The sequence below is a fragment of the Onychostoma macrolepis genome, chromosome 22 (genome assembly GCF_012432095.1).
Source record: "Onychostoma macrolepis isolate SWU-2019 chromosome 22, ASM1243209v1, whole genome shotgun sequence".
Lineage (NCBI taxonomy): Eukaryota > Metazoa > Chordata > Actinopteri > Cypriniformes > Cyprinidae > Onychostoma > Onychostoma macrolepis.
Genome location: NC_081176.1, coordinates 23,147,519 through 23,171,879, shown reverse-complemented (window position 1 = coordinate 23,171,879; position 24,361 = coordinate 23,147,519). Strand labels below are relative to the sequence as shown.

The following is a 24,361-nucleotide window of genomic DNA, read 5'->3' as shown; positions in this document are numbered from 1 at the left end:
AAGCAGGAGTTTTCACTTTGCCTCCAGCCAAAGGAAACCTTTAGACCAGGTCTGGCTCCGAGGACCACTGGAGTCCAAACTGTGCGCAGATACCTCCCACGTCCACAGCTGTCTGGACTTTGATGGAGCCATTATTCTTACCATGCGTTTAGCATTTGGCCTTACCTTGCAATACTTGGGCCTATGTTTGTTGGGCCAAATGTAAATTCATACAGACAAATAAAATGTAATCTTGGATTTGATTTTAAGTAAACAAAGTTCTGTTAGCAACCTTAAAACAGGATATTCAGGAATAAAAATGTAGGGCGGAACTACATTTTATCCTTTGAGAACTGGTTGGATCTTCACCTGGTTTTCAGTCTGACAAAAAATATTTCATTTTCAATTAGTTTGTGCCTGAAAGAGTTTTTTCCCCCCCATATATCACAGATAATTTGCACATCCACACAGTAAGATACATTCACAATATAGCTGTATAAGCTGTGGAGCATTTCATGACATGCTACTTTCTGTGGCACAGATACAGTAAGAACTTGTGGCATCTGGTGAATTCTTGTGAAACTGATTCCAAGGGTCACTTCTGCCTTCTAGTGGTGAATATAAATTACTACAACAACAGAGATGGGGAAAACATACAGTTTAAAATTCCACATAGGGAGTCCACAACAAATATAGTATATGTATATGTATATATATATATATATGAAGAGTTCAGATGCAAAAGCCTCTAAATGCCATCTGAAATTTTCTTCTAAACTGAGCATTTTTCTCAAGCTCTTATATTTATGTTCAGTTATTTTATTTTAATTGCATAGAAAAGGACCTATATATTGCCATTAGAGTAAAATAACTGAACCTAAACATAGCAGCCTGATAAAAATGCTCATTTTAGATGAAAATTTTAGATGGCACTTAGAGGCTTTTGCATCTGAACTCTTCATATACAGTATATATATATATATATATATATATATATATATATATATATATATATATATATTCACTACCGGTCAAAAGTTTTAGAATAGTAAGATTTTTAATGTTTTTAAAGAAGTCTCTTCTGCTCACCAAGCATGCATTTATTTGATCCGAAGTACAGAAAAAATAGTACAATTTTGAAATATTTGTACTATTTAAAATAACTGTTTTCTATTTGAATTTATTTTAAAATATAATTTATTCCTGTGATATCAAAGCTGAATTTTTAGCATAATTACTCCAGTCACGTGATCCTTCAGAAATCATTATAATATGCTGATTTGCTGCTCAAAAAAAACAAAACAAAAAAAAAAACATTTTTTATTATTATGTTCAAAACAGCTGAGTATAATTTTTTCAGGTTTCTTTCATGAATAGAAAGTTCAGAAGTACAGCATTTATCTGAAATAGAAATCTTTTGTGACATTATAAATGTATGTATCATCACTTTTGATCAATTTAAAGCATCCTCGCTAAATAAAAGTATTAATTTCTATAATTAAAATAATTCAATAATAATAAAAAAATAATAATTCAATAAATAAATAAAAATAAAATAAAATAATGATACTGACTCCAAGATTTTGAATGGTATAGTGTATAATATTACAAAAGCTTTTTATTTAAGATAAATGCTGATCTTTGGATCTTTCTGTTCATCAAAGAATCCTGAAAAAAAAAAAAAAAACTCAACTGTTAATAAATATTGATGATAATAATAATAATAATAACAATAATAAACGTTTCTTGAACAGCAAATCAGCATATTAGAATGATTCCCGAAGGATCATGTGACTGGAGTAATGATGCTAAAAATTCAGCTTTGAAATCCAAAGGAATAAATTACATTTTAAAATATATTCAAATAGAAAACAGTTATTTTAAATTGTAAAAATATTTCAAAATTTTACTTTTTTTTCTTTCTTTCTTTTTTTCTGTACTTCGGATCAAATAAATGTAGGCTTGATGAGTAGAAGAGACTTCTTTAAAAAAACATTAAAAATCTTTTGACCGGTAGTGTAAATATACACACACACTTTTCTTTTTAATACAAAAGGTTTTAACAGTAAATTAATGCTGTTCTTTTAAACTTTCGATTCATCAAACAATCCTGAAAAGATATATATATATATATATATATATATATACAGTGGGGCAAAAAAATATTTAGTCAGCCACCAATTGTGCAAGTTCTCCCACTTAAAAAGATGAGAGAGGCCTGTAATTTTCATCATAGGTATACCTCAACTATGAGAGACAAAATGAGAAAAAAAATCCAGAAAATCACATTGTAGGATTTTTAAAGAATTAATTGGTAAATTCCTCTGTAAAATAAGTATTTGGTCACCTACAAACAAGCAAGATTTCTGGCTCTCACAGACCTGTAACTTCTTCCTTAAGAGGCTCCTCTGTCCTCCACTCGTTACCTGTATTAATGGCATCTGTTTGAACTCGTTATCAGTATAAAAGACACCTGTCCACAACCTCAAACAGTCCAACTCCAAACTCCACCATGGCCAAGACCAAAGAGCTGTCAAAGGACACCAGAAACAAAACTGTAGACCTGCACCAGGCTGGGAAGACTGAATCTGCAATAGGTAAGCAGCTTGGTGTGAAGAAATCAACTGTGGGAGCAATTATTAGAAAATGGAAGACATACAAGACCACTGATAATCTCCTCGATCTGGGGCTCCACGAAGATCTCACCCGTGGGGTCAAAATGATCACAAGAACTGTGAGCAAAATCCCAGAACCACACGGGGGACCTAGTGAATGACCTGCAGAGAGCTGGGACCAAAGTAACAAAGGCTACCATCAGTAACACACTGCGCCGCCAGGGACTCAAATCCTGCAGTGCCAGACGTGTCCCCCTGCTTAAGCCAGTACATGTCCGGTCCGTCTGAAGTTTTCTAGAGAGCATTTGGATGATCATATGGTCAGATGAAACCAAAATAGAACTTTTTGGTAAAAACTCAACTTGTCGTGTTTGGAGGAGAAAGAATGCTGAGTTGCATCCAAAGAACACCATACCTACTGTGAAGCATGGGGTGGAAACATCATGCTTTGGGGCTGTTTTTCTGCAAAGGGACCAGGACGACTGATCCGTGTAAACGAAAGAATGAATGGGGCCATGTATCGTGAGATTTTGAGTGAAAACCTCCTTCCATCAGCAAGGGCATTGAAGATGAAACGTGGCTGGGTCTTTCAGCATGACAATGATCCCAAACACACCGCCGGGCAATGAAGGAGTGGCTTCATAAGAAGCATTTCAAGGTCCTGGAGTGGCCTAGCCAGTCTCCAGATCTCAACCCCATCGAAAATCTTTGGAGGAGTTGAAAGTCCGTGTTGCCCAGCGACAGCCCCAAAACATTACTGCTCTAGAGGAGATCTGCATGGAGGAATGGGCCAAAATACCAGCAACAGTGTGTGAAAACCTCGTGAAGACTTACAGAAAACGTTTGACCTCTGTCATTGCCAACAAAGGGTATATAACAAAGTATTGAGATGAAATTTTGTTATTGACCAAATACTTATTTTCCACCATAATTTGCAAATAAATTCTTTAAAAATCCTACAATGTGATTTTCCTGGATTTTTTTTTTCTCATTTTGTCTCTCATAGTTGAGGTATACCTATGATGAAAATTACAGGCCTCTCTCATCTTTTTAAGTGGGAGAACCTGCACAATTGGTGGCTGACTAAATACTTTTTTGCCCCACTGTGTATATATATAAAAAATACTGCACTTTCTGGGAAGTGAGTGATGCAATTAGTTCACAAAGGGCATCCTGCTTATCTCCCACTGAATAAACTTTAATCTGGGTTGCATCATTCACTGCTGCATGCATATCAGGTTGTTTCTTACAATACCTTTTGGTGTCTTTACCAAATTCAATGAGAATGCAAAATAAAATGGAGAGGGATGAATTCTCTTTAGGGGTCTTTTGGTGTGTCCAGCTGACTGATATATATATATATATATACTGTATATATCCTCTTGGTCTGGTATAAAAGCATGCTCCACCTGACTTTGTTAATGATTAACTTTTTGATCCCCCATCATATAAACAGAGACAAAAACAAACAAACAACAAAAAAAAACTTTAAAAAAAACTAAAGCTCAGTTAGTTTGTGAGGTGAGCTGAAAATGAGAGTTCCTGTACAAATCATCGGCTTTTCCTGTTTTCTTTTTTCTGTTACCTTTGTGCAAGGTCAAGGTGAGTTTCTGAATTTTAAAATGTATAAAATTATACATATTATATGCACTTGCGATACTTTTACATCACCTTAAGTGTTTTAGAAGCTGTTGACTAGCACATATTTTTGTGCGTTTGTTTGTGCTTCTCAGAATGTCTTGTTGAGGACATTAAATATGAAAACACCGAACCAGTTGCGAACATTTCATACACTGATGGTGAAACAATAAAAGTGAATTGTTTGACAGGTTATACCGGCTTTTATAGGTTAATGTGTAAAAATGGACAATGGCTGATGGTCATTTCCCAAATATGCTCAAGTAAGAAAATTGTCAATATGATAAGCACATCATTTTTTGTTAATAAATTAAAACTTGCACTTGAGCCGATTTGTACTCGTCACACTAACACTTGCTTGATTTCTGTAGAGAAAAGATGTGGTCACCCAGGGGAAACACCAAATGGTGATTTTAAACTTATAGAGGGGACAGAATATACTTACGGAGCAACAGTGCAGTATACTTGCAAGACAGGGTAAATGTGCTTAATGCACAGCATTTCATTTGCTTCCCTCTGTTCTCTTTGCTAACTCATAAAATTCACATATGTCGACTTGACACTGCTTCTTCTTAAAAACTTTGTGTTTGTAGGTATGAAATGACAAGCAGAATCAGTTGGCGTCACTGTAGAATCGAAGGGTGGGATAATGCTGTCCCTGTCTGTGAGGGTACGATTTCTTGAAAGTCCGTTTGCACTGTTGTCATTTCATTCATTAAGGTGCTGTAAGGTGCTGTTTACACAAAAATTCTAGTCTCTGAAAGATATCACTGAAATAACTGTCTGGAGAAATCACGCCATCTCGGCGACAGCCAAGTCTATGTAAAAAAAAAAAAAACATGTTGTTTAGCCAGAAGGTTTTTGAGACACTTTATGCCTGCCAATCATTTTACACATTCAAAGCTGGAATTCTATATCCTATGAGTGCTCTTCATGAGTTTGAACGTTACAAAACGTTCACAAACAACAGACATTCAGCATTGTGAGACAAAAGCTCTTAACTTGACAGGTAAATATAGCCTACCTTGGATGTGCCAAAATGACGGGGGTTGTTGAAGGAGGCGTATCTAAAATGGTGACAAAAGAGCTGCTCACATCACTTACAGCACCACAAGGGTTGCCAGGTTTCCCAAAGCACAGCATAGCATGTTAGCAACATGCTGGTTGTATATAGGGACGTTGACACAACACCGTTTTCAACTAAAAATGGAAAACTTTTAATGCGTTTTGGCCATTCATTTACATGACCACAGTATTTTGCGGGCCTGAAAATGCAAACTTTTGAAAATGGATTTCCAAGTTTTCAAAACGATAGTTTGAGAAATTTTTTTTAGGAAATGGTATTACTTATGCAGTATATTAGGTATGTGTGAGTTACTTTACAAAGTGGCATCGCCAGCTACTGGCCTGGCATGCATAATACAGCATTTTAGTTGTTTTCGTGGATCCATATGAACAGTGATGAAATCTTTCTACTTTCACATTTAATGAATTGTGTTGCATTTCTTTGTATTAATTGTGGAAATTACTAGCAAATTCTGAGTGAAATTTGCTTTAGTGTGATCTCTCTTCCCCAACGTCATCCTCTTCTTCTTCCAGTGGTCGGTTCAAATCTATTCCAGTAATCTTGCTTGTAGAATGGCAGTCATATATTGCATAATAGACAATGGAAGTCACAAGTAACATTTGTACAGTTCTTAGACTTTGCTAGATCTATATTTATTAGTAGTCTTAGTCTATGTATATATATATATATATATATATATATATATATATATATGCTGAAATATGCACGGTGTATAGGTCGCTACAATGCAGTAGTGCAAAATTTTCATGTTGGGGAAATAAACGTCTAAAGAAATTGCTGAAAAAAAAAAGGGGAACTGACAGCTCCCGTTAACAATGTGCTTGAGTTGTACTTAAAAGTGAGTGGTCTACATGCTGGTTTGGGAAACAGGCATTGCTCTAATGTTAAAATAACATTTGACAGATGGCGATTTATCAGGAAACCCAACCTAAATCAGTGTATTTATTTCACAGAGGTGAGATGCCCTGTGATTCACACAGATGGGGATGTGACTGCATCGGGCAACACAAAGGATGGAACTTATGGCGATGTTATTCACTTTGAGTGTGTATCTTCTGACAAAAAGCTAGATGGAAGTAGTGTCATTCATTGTAAGGAGAACGGTGTTTGGAGTGGGCCTGTTCCACAGTGCATAGGTTAATACCACAGTTGATTTATTTAAGGGTCGATTGAAATGCTCATGGAAACACATGCAATACCATCTGAACTTACACAAAGCAGTAGGTCAGATGAATAGTCTGAATATGCAGTATTCATAAAACAGTAGGCAAAATTGTATTACAGTTTGACAATAATTTTTGGCATACTTGACGTTTATTTAAACTTAGCTTTGCATTATTCTGTCTTTACAGTAACTTGTCAACTTGAGATAACTGAACCTGAAGTAATAAGAACCATTCCATGGGGGAAAACAGTTTTCAAAGCTGGAGAAACAGTGGGAATTATCTGCACTAGCAAAAACCAGATCTATAATAAACAGGAAACATTTACGTGCACAGATATTGGGAAGTGGGATTACAAGCCTACTTGTCAGGGTAAGATTGTAGAGAAACACTTCAGAATTTACGACTGAATTCATTGTATGTTATCAAAAGCATGTGAATCTTGTTTCAGAGCATAGGTGTGAAGCTCCACTCAACCAGCACGTGTTTCTCCCAAAATATTACTTTAGTGGAGATCTGAATTTGGGAGCAAAACGATCTCACAGTTGTGAGTCTGGATATCGTAAAACAGCAGAAGTGGCCACATGTACACGAGACGGATGGACACCAAAACCACTGTGTGCTGGTATGTTCTGCCCTGGAGTATTAAAATATTCACAAAATCATAAATGATAAATTCTATAATTATGTGGGTGTTTGTTTTCTAGAAATTATGTGTGACCCACCAAGAATCCCAAATTCACAGATTGTAGGAGATCAGAAACTGAAGTACAAAATCTCTTCAAAAATACAATATAAATGTAGTCCTGGATTTGAACCAGAGCAGCCTGTTCAAATCACCTGTGATTCCCAGGGCCAGTGGACAGACATACGGCAATGCACTGGTATGTTACAGCTTGATTTTATTTTATTGCATCATAAATAAATACATTCTGATTGAATGATACGTTTCAATTCATAGTAGTTAAATTATTGACGTATGTGTGCAACTATGACCACACATCAATTGAATTTTATATTAGCATAATACTAATAAAAGATACTATTGTTTATATTGAGTATTAAAACATAAATAAAGTATCTTCTTATACACAGATGGTACCTGTGACGAGCAAGAACTCAAAAATATACAAATACTATTTGGATATCCGAGCGCCACATCACCTTATAAATCTGGACATATCTTAGTTTTCCGATGCACTGATGACAACATGAGGTTTTATGGCCAACGTGCAGTTGAATGCCTGCCAGATGGGAGGTGGAATTACCCCTATCCACAATGTGGAGGTACTGGCATATTCCACCAACTTTCTGTTGATGTGTTATACATTTCTATAAATCAGAATCAAATTATTAATCAAATGTAATAATTTACTACCATCTTAACTACCATCAACATTTGAAATCTTACATTGAACAAATTGTATATTTTATGTATTTTACATCGAATTGTTCCTCTAGGAACGGTTCAGTGCTCCAAACCAACAAAGAACTTGCAGTTTGTGACACTGCCAGATGAGAAAACTGAATACAGCAACTCTGAGACTCTGACATACACGTGTAATGAACCGTACAATGAAATTCCAAGAGGAGTTTTAAAGTGTCAAAACGGAAAGTGGAATGGAACGTTTGACTGCAAAAGTGAGTCGCCAAGAAATCTTGCATTCATATTACAGTCAGTTTAATCACTGTTTAAGGCAATGCAGAAAGATCTGAGACACAGAACATTCACACAGAAACATATGCTATTAGAAATGTCCAACTTCCCACTTCTGAAATTGCAATTATGAGCATGGCACATTTAAGAATGGTGGATAGCCTATTCATGAGTATATTCTAGCCTGTTTCTTAAGTCTTAGGCCAAAATATATAGAACATATTTAGTTAATATACAATGGGTTTTAATAAAAAAATAAAAATAAAATAAAAATAAAATATTCACTGGTAATCATATTAACATATAAATATTCATCTTGTTAGCATTTCTGCAATTTCAGTCAAATAAATGCTGTTTTCGCTGTGTTCCATACACACAATATGCATCACAAAATTTATTTTATTATATTTTTATTATTTATTTACATTTATTTATATACATGACTGCAATGGCAAGAGAAATTAATGTAGATGTTGGTTTCTGTACCTGAATACTACTATGAGACATAAAAAAAATAAAGCTTTGATTATTTCTTTTGTACAGTATCTTTGTTTTCTTGTATTTATTTGTGCTGCTGCTTGTCATTTGTTTATTTGTATTGTAACTTGAAATGATAACTCTGGCATTAGAATGATTTATTAGAATATGAGGGAGTCATAAAATGGAAACAGGTTTAGCTCACTTTTGGTACAAATTTGCCCCCATAATATAGTAAAGTATGTAAATGTAAATGTGAATGTGATATTGTTATTTGTTTAGGTAAGATCTGTCCACCTCCTCCGTATCTTCAACATGGAGATTACAGCATCAACAGTACACAAGATGATGTGATCACAGCAGTATCTTACACTTGCCAGTCTTACTTTGTGCTTACCAAGCAACAGGACGTTTATAAGTGTGTGGATGGAAAATGGGAGACTCCTCCAAAATGTCTGAGTGAGTCATTTTTATCGTTTTAATTATTATTATTATTATTATTTTATTTTTATTTTTTTTACTGTTTTTAACATTGTTTACATTTGTCTCTGTCATAGGACCTTGTGAAATTGATGATTTTGTTGAGAAGTACAATCTACAGCTTCCTACAGGAAAGATCTACATAAGGCATGCTGAAAAGTATAGACTGAACTGTAGAGATGGATGGAATGCTGGAAGTGAGATGAACATGTATGTGGATGTGTTGTGCTCCAATGGGAATCTACAGATAGACAAAAGTTGTGAGTATTGTCTCATTTTCAGAACCTGAATTAGTCATATTGGTGATCAATTATTGATTTATTATTTCTTTCTTTAGGTAATACACAAAATAAAAGAAAATAAACAGGAGTGGTAATTGAGGTAACCCAGTTCAGTTTTAAAAACGACAAATTTACTCTACGTTTATACCTTTCTACAAAAGAGGACATCCCTAAATGGAGGTTTCAAGAGATTTTGTCAGGTTTAGCTCACTTCTGGTACAAATTTTCCCCCATAATATAGTTAAGTATATACACACATAAAACTTGTACATACAGTATATCCCATTCAGCTACAATTGTAAAAATGAAATTTTACATTATCTTGCAGAAATTGTATTTCTTGCTACCTGGTCTCAAGGCATTTACGTACCTGGGTGCACTTTTTAGCGTGACATGAAATACGTACCAATAAGTACATATCACTGCAGTTTCCAAAATAAATGAACATTTTCACACAAATTTACATAGTTGCGATTAATAAAGCGTAATTTTCGCACAATTACTTGAAGAATATCATGCTATGACTTCAAAACAATATTAATATGCTGGGAGATTTGAAAACTGATATGCTTTTGAACGTTAGCATCGCACACATCCAGCTTCATATCTATGGGTTTTCATAGATAAGTTTGTTCGGTAGCTCACGGAGACGGACTTAAGAGACGAGAAGCACTGGTTCAAATCCCGTGTAACTATGGTTCAACAAAGCAGTTAAAATCTGCATAAAAAGAAGTTAAAATGGCACAGTTGCAATAGCTAATATGTTTTTATATCAGTTTTGCATTTGTTAACACTATCGGGTAGGTTTAGGGCTGGATTTGGTGTTGGGCATATTTCCAACATGATAGAGCATTAACCTTTAGCGACAGTCCCCGGATATTTGAATTCTGAACCGCCGCAATACGTATCTGAAGCAACGTAATAAAAAAAACAGCAATACGTACCAATATCTACGTAATAAAAACGTGCCAGGGTTCACATATTGAACCTGTGTTTTAGCGCCACTCGGTGGACATTTCTATTTGAAACTGCGGCGAAACGTGCAGCAAGGTACATAAAACGGTGTCGCACAAAAAGTGCGCAGAGGTACCTATTTTTATGAGACCAGGTTGATTTCTTTGTATTTCTTATCTGTGTGAACATTCCTTCAACAACCTTTTTTGATTAAATATGTTTATAATTAGACTGACTTTGGATTTTAGTTCCTATCACTTGCTCACCAATGGATCCTCAGCAGTGAATGGGTGCCGTCAGAATGACAGTCTGAACAGCTGATAAAAACATCACAATATTCCACAAATATGTTAAACTACACATCTCCAGTCCATCAATTAACATCTTCTGAAGTTAAAAGCTGCATGTTTGTAAGAAACATCAAACATTTAAACTTCAAACTGCTGCTTCCGACTAAGTCCTCTATCCATAATAGTGCTTTCTCCATTGAAAAAGTCATCTCATCTGAATCAGGAGAGAAATATGCACAGATCAAGCTTTTAAACCTGTGCTTCTTTCAGGTCTCTCCTATCACACTGCAGACTGGATCTCTTGTAAATGTTACTCTTGTACATCAGTTATCAAGTTCAGTGAAAATGTTTTCAGAGGACTCAAATAAATATACTGTTGTAATATTGTTGTGGTTTTTGTGTTGCTAGGCCATTTTCTGTACATTTTAATAGACTATGCAAGCTGTGAGATGACAAACTGTCAATATTTTGATTACATTACATTACATTTAGCAGACGCTTTTATCCAAAACGACTTACAAATGAGGACGATGAAAACAATCAAAATCAACAAAAGAGCAATGATATAACAAGGCTCAGTTAGCTTAACGCAGTACACGTAGCAAGTTTTTTTTTTTTTTTTTAATTATATTATAAATAAAAATAAAAAAGATAGAATAGAAAAAGAATAGAGCAAGCTAGTGTTAGTTTTATTTATTTTTTTAAAGAAAACAAGCAGTAAATGAACAGAGTGCAAGTCTAAAAGGTTTTTTTTTTTTCTTTTTCTTGAAGAATAGAATTAGAATAGAGAGTGCTAGAGTTAGAGGTTTCAAATAAAGATGGAAGAGATGTGTTTTTAGCCGATTCTTGAAGATGGCTAAGGACTGGGGATGCTGGGATTGAGTTGGGCAGGTCATTCCACCAGGAGGGAACAGTTAATGTAAAAGTCTGTGAAAGTGATTTTGTGCCTCTTTGGGATGGCACAATAAAGCGACGTTCACTTGCAGAACGCAAGCTTCTGGAGGACACACAAGTCTGAAGTAATGAATTTAGGTAAAGGGGTGCAGAGCCAGTGGTGGTTTTATAGGCAAACATCAATGCCTTGAATTTTATGCGAGCAGCTATTGGTATCAATTTGGCAAATTGATAAACAGAGGTGTGACGTGCATTCTTTTTGGCTCATTAAAAATTAATCTTGCTGCCGCGTTCTGAATTAATTGTAAAGGTTTGATAGAACTGGCTGGAAGACCTGTCAAGAGAGCATTGCAATAGTCCAACCTGGACAGAGCAAGAGCTTAAACAAGGAGTTGTGAAGCATATTCCGAAAGAAAGGGTCTGATCTTCTTAATGCTGTATAAAGTAAATCTGCAGGACCAAAATTTCGATATTTTAACTAATCAGTATTTTATGTCCACATATTTATTTGGCAAGTGACCATGCAATGAGAAGAATAATGTACAGTCAATCAGTCATTTTTGCAAAATGAACTGCAGTAAATGATTGATCACCCTGGGATATTAAGTGAGCCATTAATAATAATCATATTATTATTATTATTATTATTATTATTGTTATTATTATTATTATTTTTATTTTTTTTCACCATTTATCAGAAAAAAAGATAAATCTGGAATAAAGTGTAATATAATATAAAATAATATAATATAAATCATATTATAAGACATCAATTTAAATATATCCTTTAACGATTTATAATATCTAATTTACAAAACCTTGGCAGATGCACAGTCACAATGGGCAGAATTACAGTTTTTTTTACAATCGCTATGACAATTTTTTCAATACTTCTAACAATTTTCCTAAACTCTTAACTCGCACCAACACACCTACAACACACAATTGACAAAACAGTTAATTTCATGCTCAAAATCACACATTGCAAACTAAATTCCAACACTAATTTTCAAATTACAATAATATACTAACACAATACACTACATCTACCTAAACACTGCAAACATGTCTCAAAATCAAATTAGTAATCCAAAACTCTAACTCATGTTCTCTTCCAACAGGAACATTTAGTCAATCATAGCTAAATGTGATCATAAAAACACTAACATCAAATGAAATTACAGAAACTGCAGCATTTTAGGTGTCAGGTCTGACCTTATTAGACAAGTATATTGCATTGATCATATATTGTGTTTCTTTTGAAGCCTCTCTATAATTTTTGTTTTGTTGGGTTTAGTAAATGCATGTATTTTGTTTATTTTGCTGCAGAAAGGGGGGAAAGACAGAGACAGAATTGTTGCAGTAAAGGCTTTATTTGCAATAGGACATTAGAAAGACAAGAAAGAAAACAAGAATGCAGGAAAACAAAAACAAAAATATGCAATATAGCTGTCATTTATTATGTGAAAATACAAAATATACAAAACAAAAAAAGCCACAGAAGATTAAAAAAATAATAATAAAAAATCATTTAGCCTTCTGCATTTGGCCACATGTTCTCATCCATATCACACCTGATATCTTCTCTGTCAAGGCTTCTTGGGAAGATACTTTTGGTATGCCTTATCCACCCCTGCAGTGTTCAGCTGTGATGTCTTGGCATTCAGCATCCATCGCATCCTGGACAATGGTCAAACACCTTCCATCTCCAAAACTTGTGGTATTGATGGGTAGGATTAGGCTTGTGGGGTAGATGCGTATTATATGCACATGAAAACTGTGTTTTATATGCACGCCAAACACATTTGTATCATATATACGCCAAAGTCCATTTTTCCGTATCAATACCATGAGTTTTCGTTTTTATTTGGCATATTACAGTTTTTGTTGCTCGCTTTGGTACTAATTTCACAAGTAAGGTGTACTTTTTCAAAACTCTTAGTACAAATATCACAACAGATCATCAAAAGTGCACTTTTTTCAAACATTTCAGCATATTTTCAATTGTCTTAGTACAATACACACAATCACAAAGTATCCTTTTCACTACACAAAATAATTGTTTCATCTATATCAATGTTTCATTCACAGTAACTGCTTTTCATAATGCTCTTACTATCAAGCTTTTCATTTGCATGACTTCTCATTCAGTTTCATACATTTGTCTATTATTTAATCTAACTCATCTTAATGGTTAACCAGTATATATATATATATATATATATATATATATATATAGATGTAGATTCAATAGATATAGTTTCTAAAGAACTTGTTTGCTATTTAGGGGCAATCAAATGTAATTATTATTATTATTATTATTTTATTTTTTTTGCACTAAAAGTGATTTATCTTCGATGATAACCACTATTTTGTACATGTGTGTGTGTGGTTCAGCTAAACCCTATGTTATGGGAACAAAATGTTCCTCAAAGATGGCAATATCTGAAATCAATTTCCTTGTGGGAGACTTTTTTTTCTATAAAAAAAAAACAAAAAACATTTTTGTAAGGGTAGGTTTAGGAGTAGGGTTAGTGTAGGGGGATATAATATATAGTTTGTACAGTATGCTTTAAAACCCATTAATCCTATGAAATGTCATCATAATGATAGGAATACCTGTGTGTGTGTGTGTGTGTGTGTGTGTGTGTGTGTGTGTGTGTGTGTGTGTGTGCCTAATTACCCATATTTTGGGGACAAATTGTTACCCAGAAGTGAGTAAAACCTGATAAAATCACACACACACACACACACAAATTTGAGGATATCCTCATTTGTAAAACTGTGTGTTTTGCAATTTGTGAACATACAGCAGGATACAAGGGAGAGGAACTGATCAGAGATTGATCAGAGATGTATCAGAAGAAGGGAGACAGATGGCATCAAATACAGCATTTTACATTACATTATGCCATGTGATACTGTATATAGAGGCATTACCATGGTAGAGACTGCACATTACTATAACTCATCTGAAAAGTGCAGTTACAGTGTAGATTCAGTCATATGTCATACTGCATTGACAGTAAACTCTGTCTAGCACCAAACCTTATTGCCATGTCATATCTTCATCACACCTTTTGATCCAGTAACACATTGTATAAATACTTTTACAAACATTATGCATTTTATGCGAGTTATGCAAGCTTGGTAATGTAAGTGTAATTTCTGACATGACAGTTATTGCCTCTATTACTGTAATTATTTCAGCAACAAAGGTAATTTGAAACACATATCTTGTATTGTTTGCTATTAAATTAACTGACTGTTAAACGTATTAAACTGAAAGAAGATCATACTGTTGTGTTTCGGTGATTAAACCAAATGTTGTCATTACATATTGTACTAATCTTGTGTTTGAAACAGTGATTATGTGGACTGAAAATATGTGCAACTGAATAAAAGCATTACATCAGGTTTTGTAAGAATGACAAGCTGTGTTACAAGTGTGATCAGTTTGGATTTTTGTACTAAGAGTTTTGAAAAAGTACACCTTACTTGTGAAATTAGTACCAAAGCGAGCAACAAAAACTGTATTTACACGCACTTTCATGAGACCGGGCTCAAAATAGCAATTTAAGCAGGAGTGCACTTTTCCACACAAGATCGGCCCAAAGAGGCCTTCTTTTACTGTATATCATATGGTCATGCGACTGAAAGAACCTCAACACCTGAGTGTGTTTCCTAGATGGGAATCAGCTGTAATTCATATATTTGCATGGCTTCAATCAGCTGTTTCTCATTAGCAATATAGAATAAAATACAGAGGACATATTTGTGTTTCAATTCACAATATGAACAGCTGCTCACTTTGACTTTAGCCTACAAGTTAGTTTTAGAACATGATGTTATCTGTTCTGACATACAGTGTGAAAGCATTTGAAAATTTGGCAGTAAAATTACATTGTTTTGGTCTTGGTTGAGCTTGTGTGTAAAAGAAGTTCAAGCATTTGAAATGTGTGTTGTGTCAAAGCAACAAGAAATGTGTTAATTGTATAGCCTACACAGACAGATGTTGTGCTAACTGTGTTAAGAGTTTAGGAAAATTGTTAAAAGTATTCAAAAGTATTGTATTGAAAAAAAACTGTAATTAGGAATGTTGACTTCTGTTTAACGAGGTAAATCATTACATGCACTGTACAAAAAGGACTGAAAATGTAAAATTGACTCTGATCTGTAATTGGCTCACTTTTTTCACCTCTCATGGGTTTTTTATATATGTTAAATTATTACATATATCAATACACACTTCTCATAGGGACCACTTGGTGGTGCAGTTGTTTCATGAAGTATTCCTGTTTCATGAAGGGATTGAGGAACACTGAAACATTTTGACTCTGCCAAAAACTCAGCAAACACATGAAAGCTATTTATATGCAAAGTTAAAGACCTTTGAGTTTAACATTGATCGGTGTTTACCAAATGGCCAAAATGTAAGATCCAGTAAATGATGTCCAGCTTTTACTGAAAAAAAAAAAAACTATATATATATATATATATATACACACACACACACACACACACACACACACACACACTCACACACACACACACACAGACACACACATATATATATATATTTTTAATATTTATATATTTATTTATTCAGTGCAAGATAAAGATAAAGTCTCTATCTCTCTATCTTTGCCCCCTCCACTGCAGTAATGCAATTGCAGTTAAAGATATATTTTGCAATGGCTGTGTTATTGCAATGTTTGTAAGCTTGTATATTATGAAACTTCTGTCATCTAACTCATTTCTGTAGTTTCTTTCTTTGCAATGCCTTGTGGAATATATTCATTTATCAAATACTGTTCTTCTTGAACTATAAAGTACACTAGCTAGTGAAAAATATCTAACAGGTTTAACCTGTAGAGCACAGCAATGAAAACATCAATTATTTAGAAACTTACATTTTGCTTCCTGTTTATTATGTTACATAAATGTGATTTTTAGGAGTTTGACCTCTCAAACTAGTTTTTTGGTTTGTCTAATGTGAATTGGAGGAGATATTGTTTGTACGCAGAGATGTCTGGACTAAAAGAGATGTCTTTTTGTTGATCCGCAAGCATGGAAGTGTTTCAGAGACAAAGTCCAAAAATACTTCTTAAGGGAACTCAAAACTAGAGTTTTTGTAAAAATCCTTAGCTTTGTATTTAAGATGTTTTCATTAAGTTGTCCACAAAGTCAAGGCAATTTATTATTTTTGATGTCATTGGTCTTTTCAGTTTGATTTTATTGACTTGAATTGAAATGAAATGTTAAACATACTATAATGCACTTCCCAAAATGTAGACCCACTTGTGAAATACACTCAAAATCAATCCGTGAAAATGAACTCTATACAGGAGGTTATACCAGTGTATTTTGGTGTGTTCAGTTGATAAATGTAAACATCGGATAAATTAATATATTCAAAACATCATTGTGAACGTTCATGGAGTGGTCTGATTTAAAAGCACCTGCATTTTGACTTTAGTAAATGATCAACTTTTTGATCCCCCATCATACAAGCAGAGACCAAAATCAGAAAACAAAATCATTTGTGAGGTGAGCAGAAAATGAGAGTTCCTGTACAAATCATTAGTTTTTCCTTTTTCCTGTTTTCTGTTACCTTTGTGCAAAGTCAAGGTGAGTTTATTAATTTTATTTATTAAGTAGAGTATTATGCATATTATATGCACTTCCAATACTTTTTACTGGCTTTAAGTGGTTTTAGAGAGTGTTGAGTGTAGATGGCAACATAATTTCATTTACAAATCAATGTTATCACGTAAATTAAAATCGGTTTGATTTCTGTAGAGAAAAATTGTAGTCATCCTGGCGATGCACCAAATGGTGAATTTAAACTAACAGAGGGGACGGAGTTTGTTTTTGGAGCAACAGTGTTGTATACTTGCAAGAAAGAGTAAAAGTGCTTCATGCTTTTTTAAGTTCTTTTTTTTATTATTCTTGTTTCTCTCACTTTTCATACAGATATAACATGCACAGCACCGGTCATATCAAATGGATATGTTGTTGAGCCACTGCCAGAATACCAGAAAGATGCCATATTAAAATACAGATGCAATGAAAGATTCAAGCCCAGAGAGGGAATCCCCAGATGTGCTAAATTTGGCTGGACTCTGAACCCAGAATGTGATGGTAATCCACCACTGTTACATAAACAATTCATATCAGAAATTATATAATGCCAAAATATCAGTGCTGTCACACATTAACTGAAACATTCTAAATATAGGTAGCCTTTAACCTTATATTCAGAAACTGAGAAAACGGAATGGTTTATGTCTTACTGTCAAGCTGTAGAAAGGGTGCAATGATTGCTGTTGTTTTTTAAATATATTTTAATGGAAAGAATGTTTTTAATGAGGAAAATCATTAGGCAAAAGCACTCACAAAAGTTCAAAGTGTGTGGCAGCTAAATATTACTATTAGGCAACAACTAAATTAGCTTATAACTACTTAATACAATGATAACCATACTCATATTCACAACACTAAGAATGCTTTATCATTTGAACTGTCAAAAAAGTAATGAACTTCAAGGAAGGGGGATCCAAACATTTGAACTACTTTTCACTTTACCATAATTTTTGGCTAATACACTGAATTCCTGAAGTAGAAAGACCAAAACAGTATTTTATTGTAAAATATACTCTTTATAAACAATATAAATAATAATCTTTTTTTTTTTTTGGAACTTCAAAATATATTTTTTGTAGTTTAGCAAATACTGTACATCTAATGTACATTTAATGCTTATATAGGGACAACACATGCTCTGTCCATTGAAGGCTCGCTCTTTTTTTTCATTTTAGAATTAAAAAATGAATAAAAAATTGAATCCTTTTTTAAAGTATTCAGTCCTGTTTCACATATTTTTGATGCTTCATCGCTTCTTACCCTTTGTTGTACATGATTATGTCTTGTACAGAAGTAACCTGTGAGCTGAAGTCAACTACATTTGGAGTGAAAAATATCAAGCCAGAGGGAAAATCTATTTTCAGAGCTGGAGAAAGTGTGGAGATCACCTGCTCTGAAAAAACTGGTTAATTTTACAAAAGAACCCAGCAGATCATTTACATGCCAAGATAATGGAGAGTGGGATCATACGCCTGTTTGTGAAGGTAAGATTACAGAGAAACACTTCTGGATTTGGTGATGAATTTATTGCATGTTATTAAAAGCATGTGAATCTTGTTTCAGAGATTAGATGTGAAGTTCCACATGACCAGCATGTCTATTACCCGCACTATTACTTCAGAGGAGATATGAAACTGGGAGCAAAAAATCATACAGTTGTGAGTCTGGATATCATAAAACGGCTGCAGAGGCCACATGTACACAAGACGGATGGACACCAAAACCACTGTGTGCTGGTATGTTCAGCTGTGAAGTATTAAAATCTTTGCTACTCGCATAATATTAATAATATAAATTAAGTTTGTTTGTTTATTTACAGAAATAATGTGTGCAGCACCTAACATTGAAAATGCAGAGATTGTAGGAGATCAGAGACTGAACTACAGAATCAATTCAAGAATAAAATATAAATGTCATCCTGGATTTGAACCAGAGCAGCCTGTACACATCACCTGTGACTCCCAGACTCAATGGACAGGCATACAGCAATGCACTGGTATGTTACATTGATTGATTGATTGATTGATTGATTGCCTAGTGATGAAAGTTCATTCAGGAAATGATGCTAAAATCTTTCTATCCACAGACCGTTTAAATAAAAGGACACATAAAAAATTGCACTCTAATCAACAGAATTTGGCATATGTATACAAAATGTATTCTTCAAAAGTGCCATTCATTTTTTTTTTTTTCACTTAAGGAATTAAAATAAATACTTTCTCTGAGAAAAAAGGGGGCTCTTCAGCCAGTTCACATTCATCTGCAGTCTGAAAATACAGTGTGATAAAGATTCTAATTTAAATGAACTAGATTTGCATTTGCACTTTTCGGTCACATGCCCATGTTGCTGTTACATCAAATGCAACTTTGTGAAGCTGACAAACTATTTTGCTAAGTGACAGTGAAAAAAGCCTGATATACTCATAGCAATTTGTTTTGTTATTTTTGTCTTGTTTCTAGTCAAAATATCTAAAAATTCTCAAAACAAGATATTTTTACTAGAAAAGCAAAATGACTTAATATATTAATCTTGTTTCCAGGGGGATTTTGCTTAAAAGTACATTCATTTGCCAGTGGGGTAAGTTAAATATTTCTTAAAACAAGAGTATTTTTTTGTATTTTTTAAAACAAGAATATTTTGATATTTTGACTAGAAACAAGACAAAAAACTAAGATAAGCCATTTTTTGCAGTGTAGGGCCCAGAAGTTCAAAATACCTTTGCTACAATATACCATTATAGCGAACATCCAGATGCCGTGCTGCACCATCCACACTGATGAAAGCGACATTTAGATGAATATGTAAACGTGATGCTCGCTTCCTCTCAATAACAAAGTAAACACAACAAATGAAAAAGGTGAAAAATCAGCAGTTAAGGAAACATCTTATCAGAGTGATGTGAATACATTTGTACCAGCTCTGCAATTCAGCGCTTAGTCAACTTGCATTTGTGACCCTGGATCACAAAACCAGTCATAAGGGTCAAATTATACATCATATAAAAGCTGGATAAATACGCTTTCCATTGATGTATGGCTTGTTATGATAGGACAATATTTGGCCGAGATACAACTATTTGAAAATCTGGAATCTGAGGGTGCAAAAAATCTAAATACTGAGAAAATCGCCTTTAAAGTTGTCCAAATGAAGTTCTTTTTGATCCCCCATCATACAAGCAGAGACCAAAATCAGAACACAAAATTGTTTGTGAGATGAGCAGAAAATGATTAGTCAAATCATTAGTTTTTCCTTTTTCCTGTTACCTTTGTGCAAAGTCAAGGTGAGTTTATTAATTTTATTAAGTAGAATATTATGTATATTATATGCACTTCCAATACTTTTTACTGACTACCAAAACCACTGTGTACTGGTATGTTCAGCTGTGAAGTATTCAAATCTTTGCTACTCATATAATATCAATAATATTAATTATGTTTGTTTGTTTGTTTGTTTGTTTGTTTGTTTACAGAAATAATGTGTGCAGCACCTAACATTGAAAATGCAGAGATTGTAGGAGGTCAGAGACTGAACTACAGAATCAATTCAAGAATAAAATATAAATGTCGTCCTGGATTTGAACCAGAGCAGCCTGTACACATCACCTGTGACTCCCAGACTCAATGGACAGGCATACAGCAATGCACTGGTATGTTACATTGATTGATTGATTGATTGATTGATTGATTGATTGATTGCCTAGTGATGAAAGTTCATTCAGGAAATGATGCTAAAATCTTTCTATCCACAGACCGTTTAAATAAAAGGACACATAAAAAATTGCACTCTAATCAACAGAATTTGGCATATGTATACAAAATGTATTCTTCAAAAGTGCCATTCATTTTTTTTTTTTTTCACTTAAGGAATTAAAATAAATACTTTCTCTCAGAAAAAAGGGGGCTCTTCAGCCTGTTCACATTCATCTGCAGTCTGAAAATACAGTGTGATAAAGATTCTAATTTAAATGAACTAGATTTGCATTTGCACTTTTCGGTCACATGCCCATGTTGCTGTTACATCAAATGCAACTTTGTGAAGCTGACAAACAGACGATTTTGCTAAGTGACAGTGAAAAAAGCCTGATATACTCATAGCAATTTGTTTTGTTATTTTTGTCTTGTTTCTAGTCAAAATATCTAAAATTCTCAAAACAAGATATTTTTACTAGAAAAGCAAAATGACTTAATATATTAATCTTGTTTCCAGGGGATTTTGCTTAAAAGTACATTTATTTGCCAGTGGGGTAAGTTAAATATTTCTTAAAACAAGAGTATTTTTTGTATTTTTAAAACAAGAATATTTTGATATTTTGACTAGAAACAAGACAAAAAACTAAGATAAGCCATTTTTTGCAGTGTAGGGCCCAGAAGTTCAAAATACCTTTGCTACAATATACCATTATAGCGAACATCCAGATGCCGTGCTGCACCATCCACACTGATGAAAGCGACATTTAGATGAATATGTAAACGTGATGCTCGCTTCCTCTCAATAACAAAGTAAACACAACAAATGAAAAAGGTGAAAATCAGCAGTTAAGGAAACATCTTATCAGAGTGATGTGAATACATTTGTACCAGCTCTGCAATTCAGCGCTTAGTCAACTTGCATTTGTGACCCTGGATCACAAAACCAGTCATAAGGGTCAAATTATACATCATATAAAAGCTGGATAAATACGCTTTCCATTGATGTATGGCTTGTTATGATAGGACAATATTTGGCCGAGATACAACTATTTGAAAATCTGGAATCTGAGGGTGCAAAAATCTAAATACTGAGAAAATCGCCTTTAAAGTTGTCCAAATGAAGTTCTTTTTGATCCCCCATCATACAAGCAGAGACCAAAATCAGAACACAAAATTGTTTGTGAGATGAGCAGAAAATGATTAGTCAAATCATTAGTTTTTCCTTTTTCCTGTTACCTTTGTGCAAAGTCAAGGTGAGTTTATTCATTTTATTAAGTAGAATATTATGTATATTATATGCACTTCCAATACTTTTTACTGACTACCAAAACCACTGTGTACTGGTATGTTCAGCTGTGAAGTATTCAAATCTTTGCTACTCATATAATATCAATAATATTAATTATGTTTGTTTGTTTGTTTGTTTGTTTGTTTACAGAAATAATGTGTGCAGCACCTAACATTGAAAATGCAGAGATTGTAGAGGTCAGAGACTGAACTACAGAATCAATTCAAGAATAAAATATAAATGTCATCCTGGATTTGAACCAGAGCAGCCTGTACACATCACCTGTGACTCCCAGACTCAATGGACAGGCATACAGCAATGCACTGGTATGTTACATTGATTGATTGATTGATTGATTGATTGATTGCCTAGTGATGAAAGTTCATTCAGGAAATGATGCTAAAATCTTTCTATCCACAGACCGTTTAAATAAAAGGACACATAAAAATTGCACTCTAATCAACAGAATTTGGCATATGTATACAAAATGTATTCTTCAAAAGTGCCATTCATTTTTTTTTTTTCACTTAAGGAATTAAAATAAATACTTTCTCTGAGAAAAGCGAGCTCTTCAGCCTGTTCACATTCATCTGCAGTCTGAAAATACAGTGTGATAAAGATTCTAATTTAAATGAACTAGATTTGCATTTGCACTTTTCGGTCACATGCCCATGTTGCTGTTACATCAAATGCAACTTTGTGAAGCTGACAAACTATTTTGCTAAGTGACAGTGAAAAAAGCCTGATATACTCATAGCAATTTGTTTTGTTATTTTTGTCTTGTTTCTAGTCAAAATATCTAAAATTCTCAAAACAAGATATTTTTACTAGAAAAGCAAAATGACTTAATATATTAATCTTGTTTCCAGGGGGATTTTGCTTAAAAGTACATTCATTTGCCAGTGGGGTAAGTTAAATATTTCTTAAAACAAGAGTATTTTTTTGTATTTTTTAAAACAAGAATATTTTGATATTTTGACTAGAAACAAGACAAAAAAACTAAGATAAGCCATTTTTTTGCAGTGTAGGGCCCAGAAGTTCAAAATACCTTTGCTACAATATACCATTATAGCGAACATCCAGATGCCGTGCTGCACCATCCACACTGATGAAAGCGACATTTAGATGAATATGTAAACGTGATGCTCGCTTCCCTCTCAATAACAAAGTAAACACAACAAATGAAAAAGGTGAAAAATCAGCAGTTAAGGAAACATCTTATCAGAGTGATGTGAATACATTTGTACCAGCTCTGCAATTCAGCGCTTAGTCAACTTGCATTTGTGACCCTGGATCACAAAACCAGTCATAAGGGTCAAATTATACATCATATAAAAGCTGGATAAATACGCTTTCCATTGATGTATGGCTTGTTATGATAGGACAATATTTGGCCGAGATACAACTATTTGAAAATCTGGAATCTGAGGGTGCAAAAAATCTAAATACTGAGAAAATCGCCTTTAAAGTTGTCCAAATGAAGTTCTTTTTGATCCCCCATCATACAAGCAGAGACCAAAATCAGAACACAAAATTGTTTGTGAGATGAGCAGAAAATGATTAGTCAAATCATTAGTTTTTCCTTTTTCCTGTTACCTTTGTGCAAAGTCAAGGTGAGTTTATTAATTTTATTAAGTAGAATATTATGTATATTATATGCACTTCCAATACTTTTTACTGACTACCAAAACCACTGTGTACTGGTATGTTCAGCTGTGAAGTATTCAAATCTTTGCTACTCATATAATATCAATAATATTAATTATGTTTGTTTGTTTGTTTGTTTGTTTGTTTGTTTACAGAAATAATGTGTGCAGCACCTAACATTGAAAATGCAGAGATTGTAGGAGGTCAGAGACTGAACTACAGAATCAATTCAAGAATAAAATATAAATGTCGTCCTGGATTTGAACCAGAGCAGCCTGTACACATCACCTGTGACTCCCAGACTCAATGGACAGGCATACAGCAATGCACTGGTATGTTACATTGATTGATTGATTGATTGATTGATTGATTGATTGATTGCCTAGTGATGAAAGTTCATTCAGGAAATGATGCTAAAATCTTTCTATCCACAGACCGTTTAAATAAAAGGACACATAAAAATTGCACTCTAATCAACAGAATTTGGCATATGTATACAAAATGTATTCTTCAAAATGCCATTCATTTATTTTTATTTTTTCACTTAAGGAATTAAAATAAATACTTTCTCTGAG

The 24,361-nt window shown here is 33.8% G+C and overlaps 2 protein-coding genes across 13 annotated transcripts in view; both read left to right on the top strand.

The window, feature by feature from the left end:
• The first annotated feature begins 4,076 nt into the window (after positions 1-4,076).
• LOC131529940 (complement factor H-like) lies at positions 4,077-10,995 on the top strand. Of its 4 annotated transcripts, none has more exons than XM_058759950.1 (13): positions 4,077-4,196; positions 4,328-4,495; positions 4,604-4,709; positions 4,826-4,902; positions 6,273-6,455; positions 6,672-6,854; positions 6,934-7,107; positions 7,190-7,366; positions 7,578-7,769; positions 7,944-8,123; positions 8,899-9,075; positions 9,174-9,356; positions 9,434-10,995. In XM_058759950.1, exons 1-13 carry the CDS (start codon positions 4,127-4,129, stop codon positions 9,457-9,459), a joined length of 1,896 nt encoding a protein of 631 aa, XP_058615933.1. In that variant the 5' UTR covers positions 4,077-4,126; the 3' UTR covers positions 9,460-10,995. The 4 variants fall into 4 exon arrangements, with proteins under 4 accessions (XP_058615933.1, XP_058615935.1, XP_058615934.1 ...); XM_058759951.1 differs by having other exon boundaries at positions 4,086-4,196; positions 4,424-4,495; XM_058759952.1 differs by lacking the exon at positions 6,273-6,455.
• Positions 10,996-17,518: 6,523 nt separating this feature from the next.
• Positions 17,519-24,361, top strand: part of LOC131529944 (complement factor H-like) — a 37,054-nt gene continuing 30,211 nt past the window's right edge. For 2 of the 9 annotated variants that reach the window (XM_058759959.1, XM_058759961.1), the window contains exons 1-8: positions 17,519-17,659; positions 18,453-18,645; positions 18,725-18,897; positions 18,981-19,157; positions 20,632-20,808; positions 22,290-22,465; positions 23,009-23,046; positions 23,942-24,118. In XM_058759959.1, coding sequence (XP_058615942.1) covers positions 22,440-22,465; positions 23,009-23,046; positions 23,942-24,118 — 241 coding nt within the window. In that variant the 5' untranslated portion in view covers positions 17,519-17,659; positions 18,453-18,645; positions 18,725-18,897; ... (1 more) ...; positions 20,632-20,808; positions 22,290-22,439. Of the gene's footprint in view, positions 17,660-18,452; positions 18,646-18,724; positions 18,898-18,980; positions 19,158-19,701; positions 19,740-19,853; positions 20,443-20,631; positions 20,809-21,705; positions 22,105-22,289; positions 22,466-23,008; positions 23,047-23,162; positions 23,753-23,941; positions 24,119-24,361 lie in introns of those variants that run through there. The other 7 variants (XM_058759963.1, XM_058759960.1, XM_058759962.1 and 4 more) reach the window with 7 other exon arrangements.

Bases quoted from the DNA above. Each gene is read 5' to 3' on its own strand.
- LOC131529940 (XM_058759950.1), top strand. From the start codon at position 4,127: ATGAGAGTTCCTGTACAAATCATCGGCTTTTCCTGTTTTCTTTTTTCT. The intron at 4,496-4,603 runs GTAAGAAAATTG...TGATTTCTGTAG, and splicing joins CATTTCCCAAATATGCTCAA to AGAAAAGATGTGGTCACCCA. The intron at 7,108-7,189 runs GTATGTTCTGCC...TTTGTTTTCTAG, and splicing joins ACCAAAACCACTGTGTGCTG to AAATTATGTGTGACCCACCA.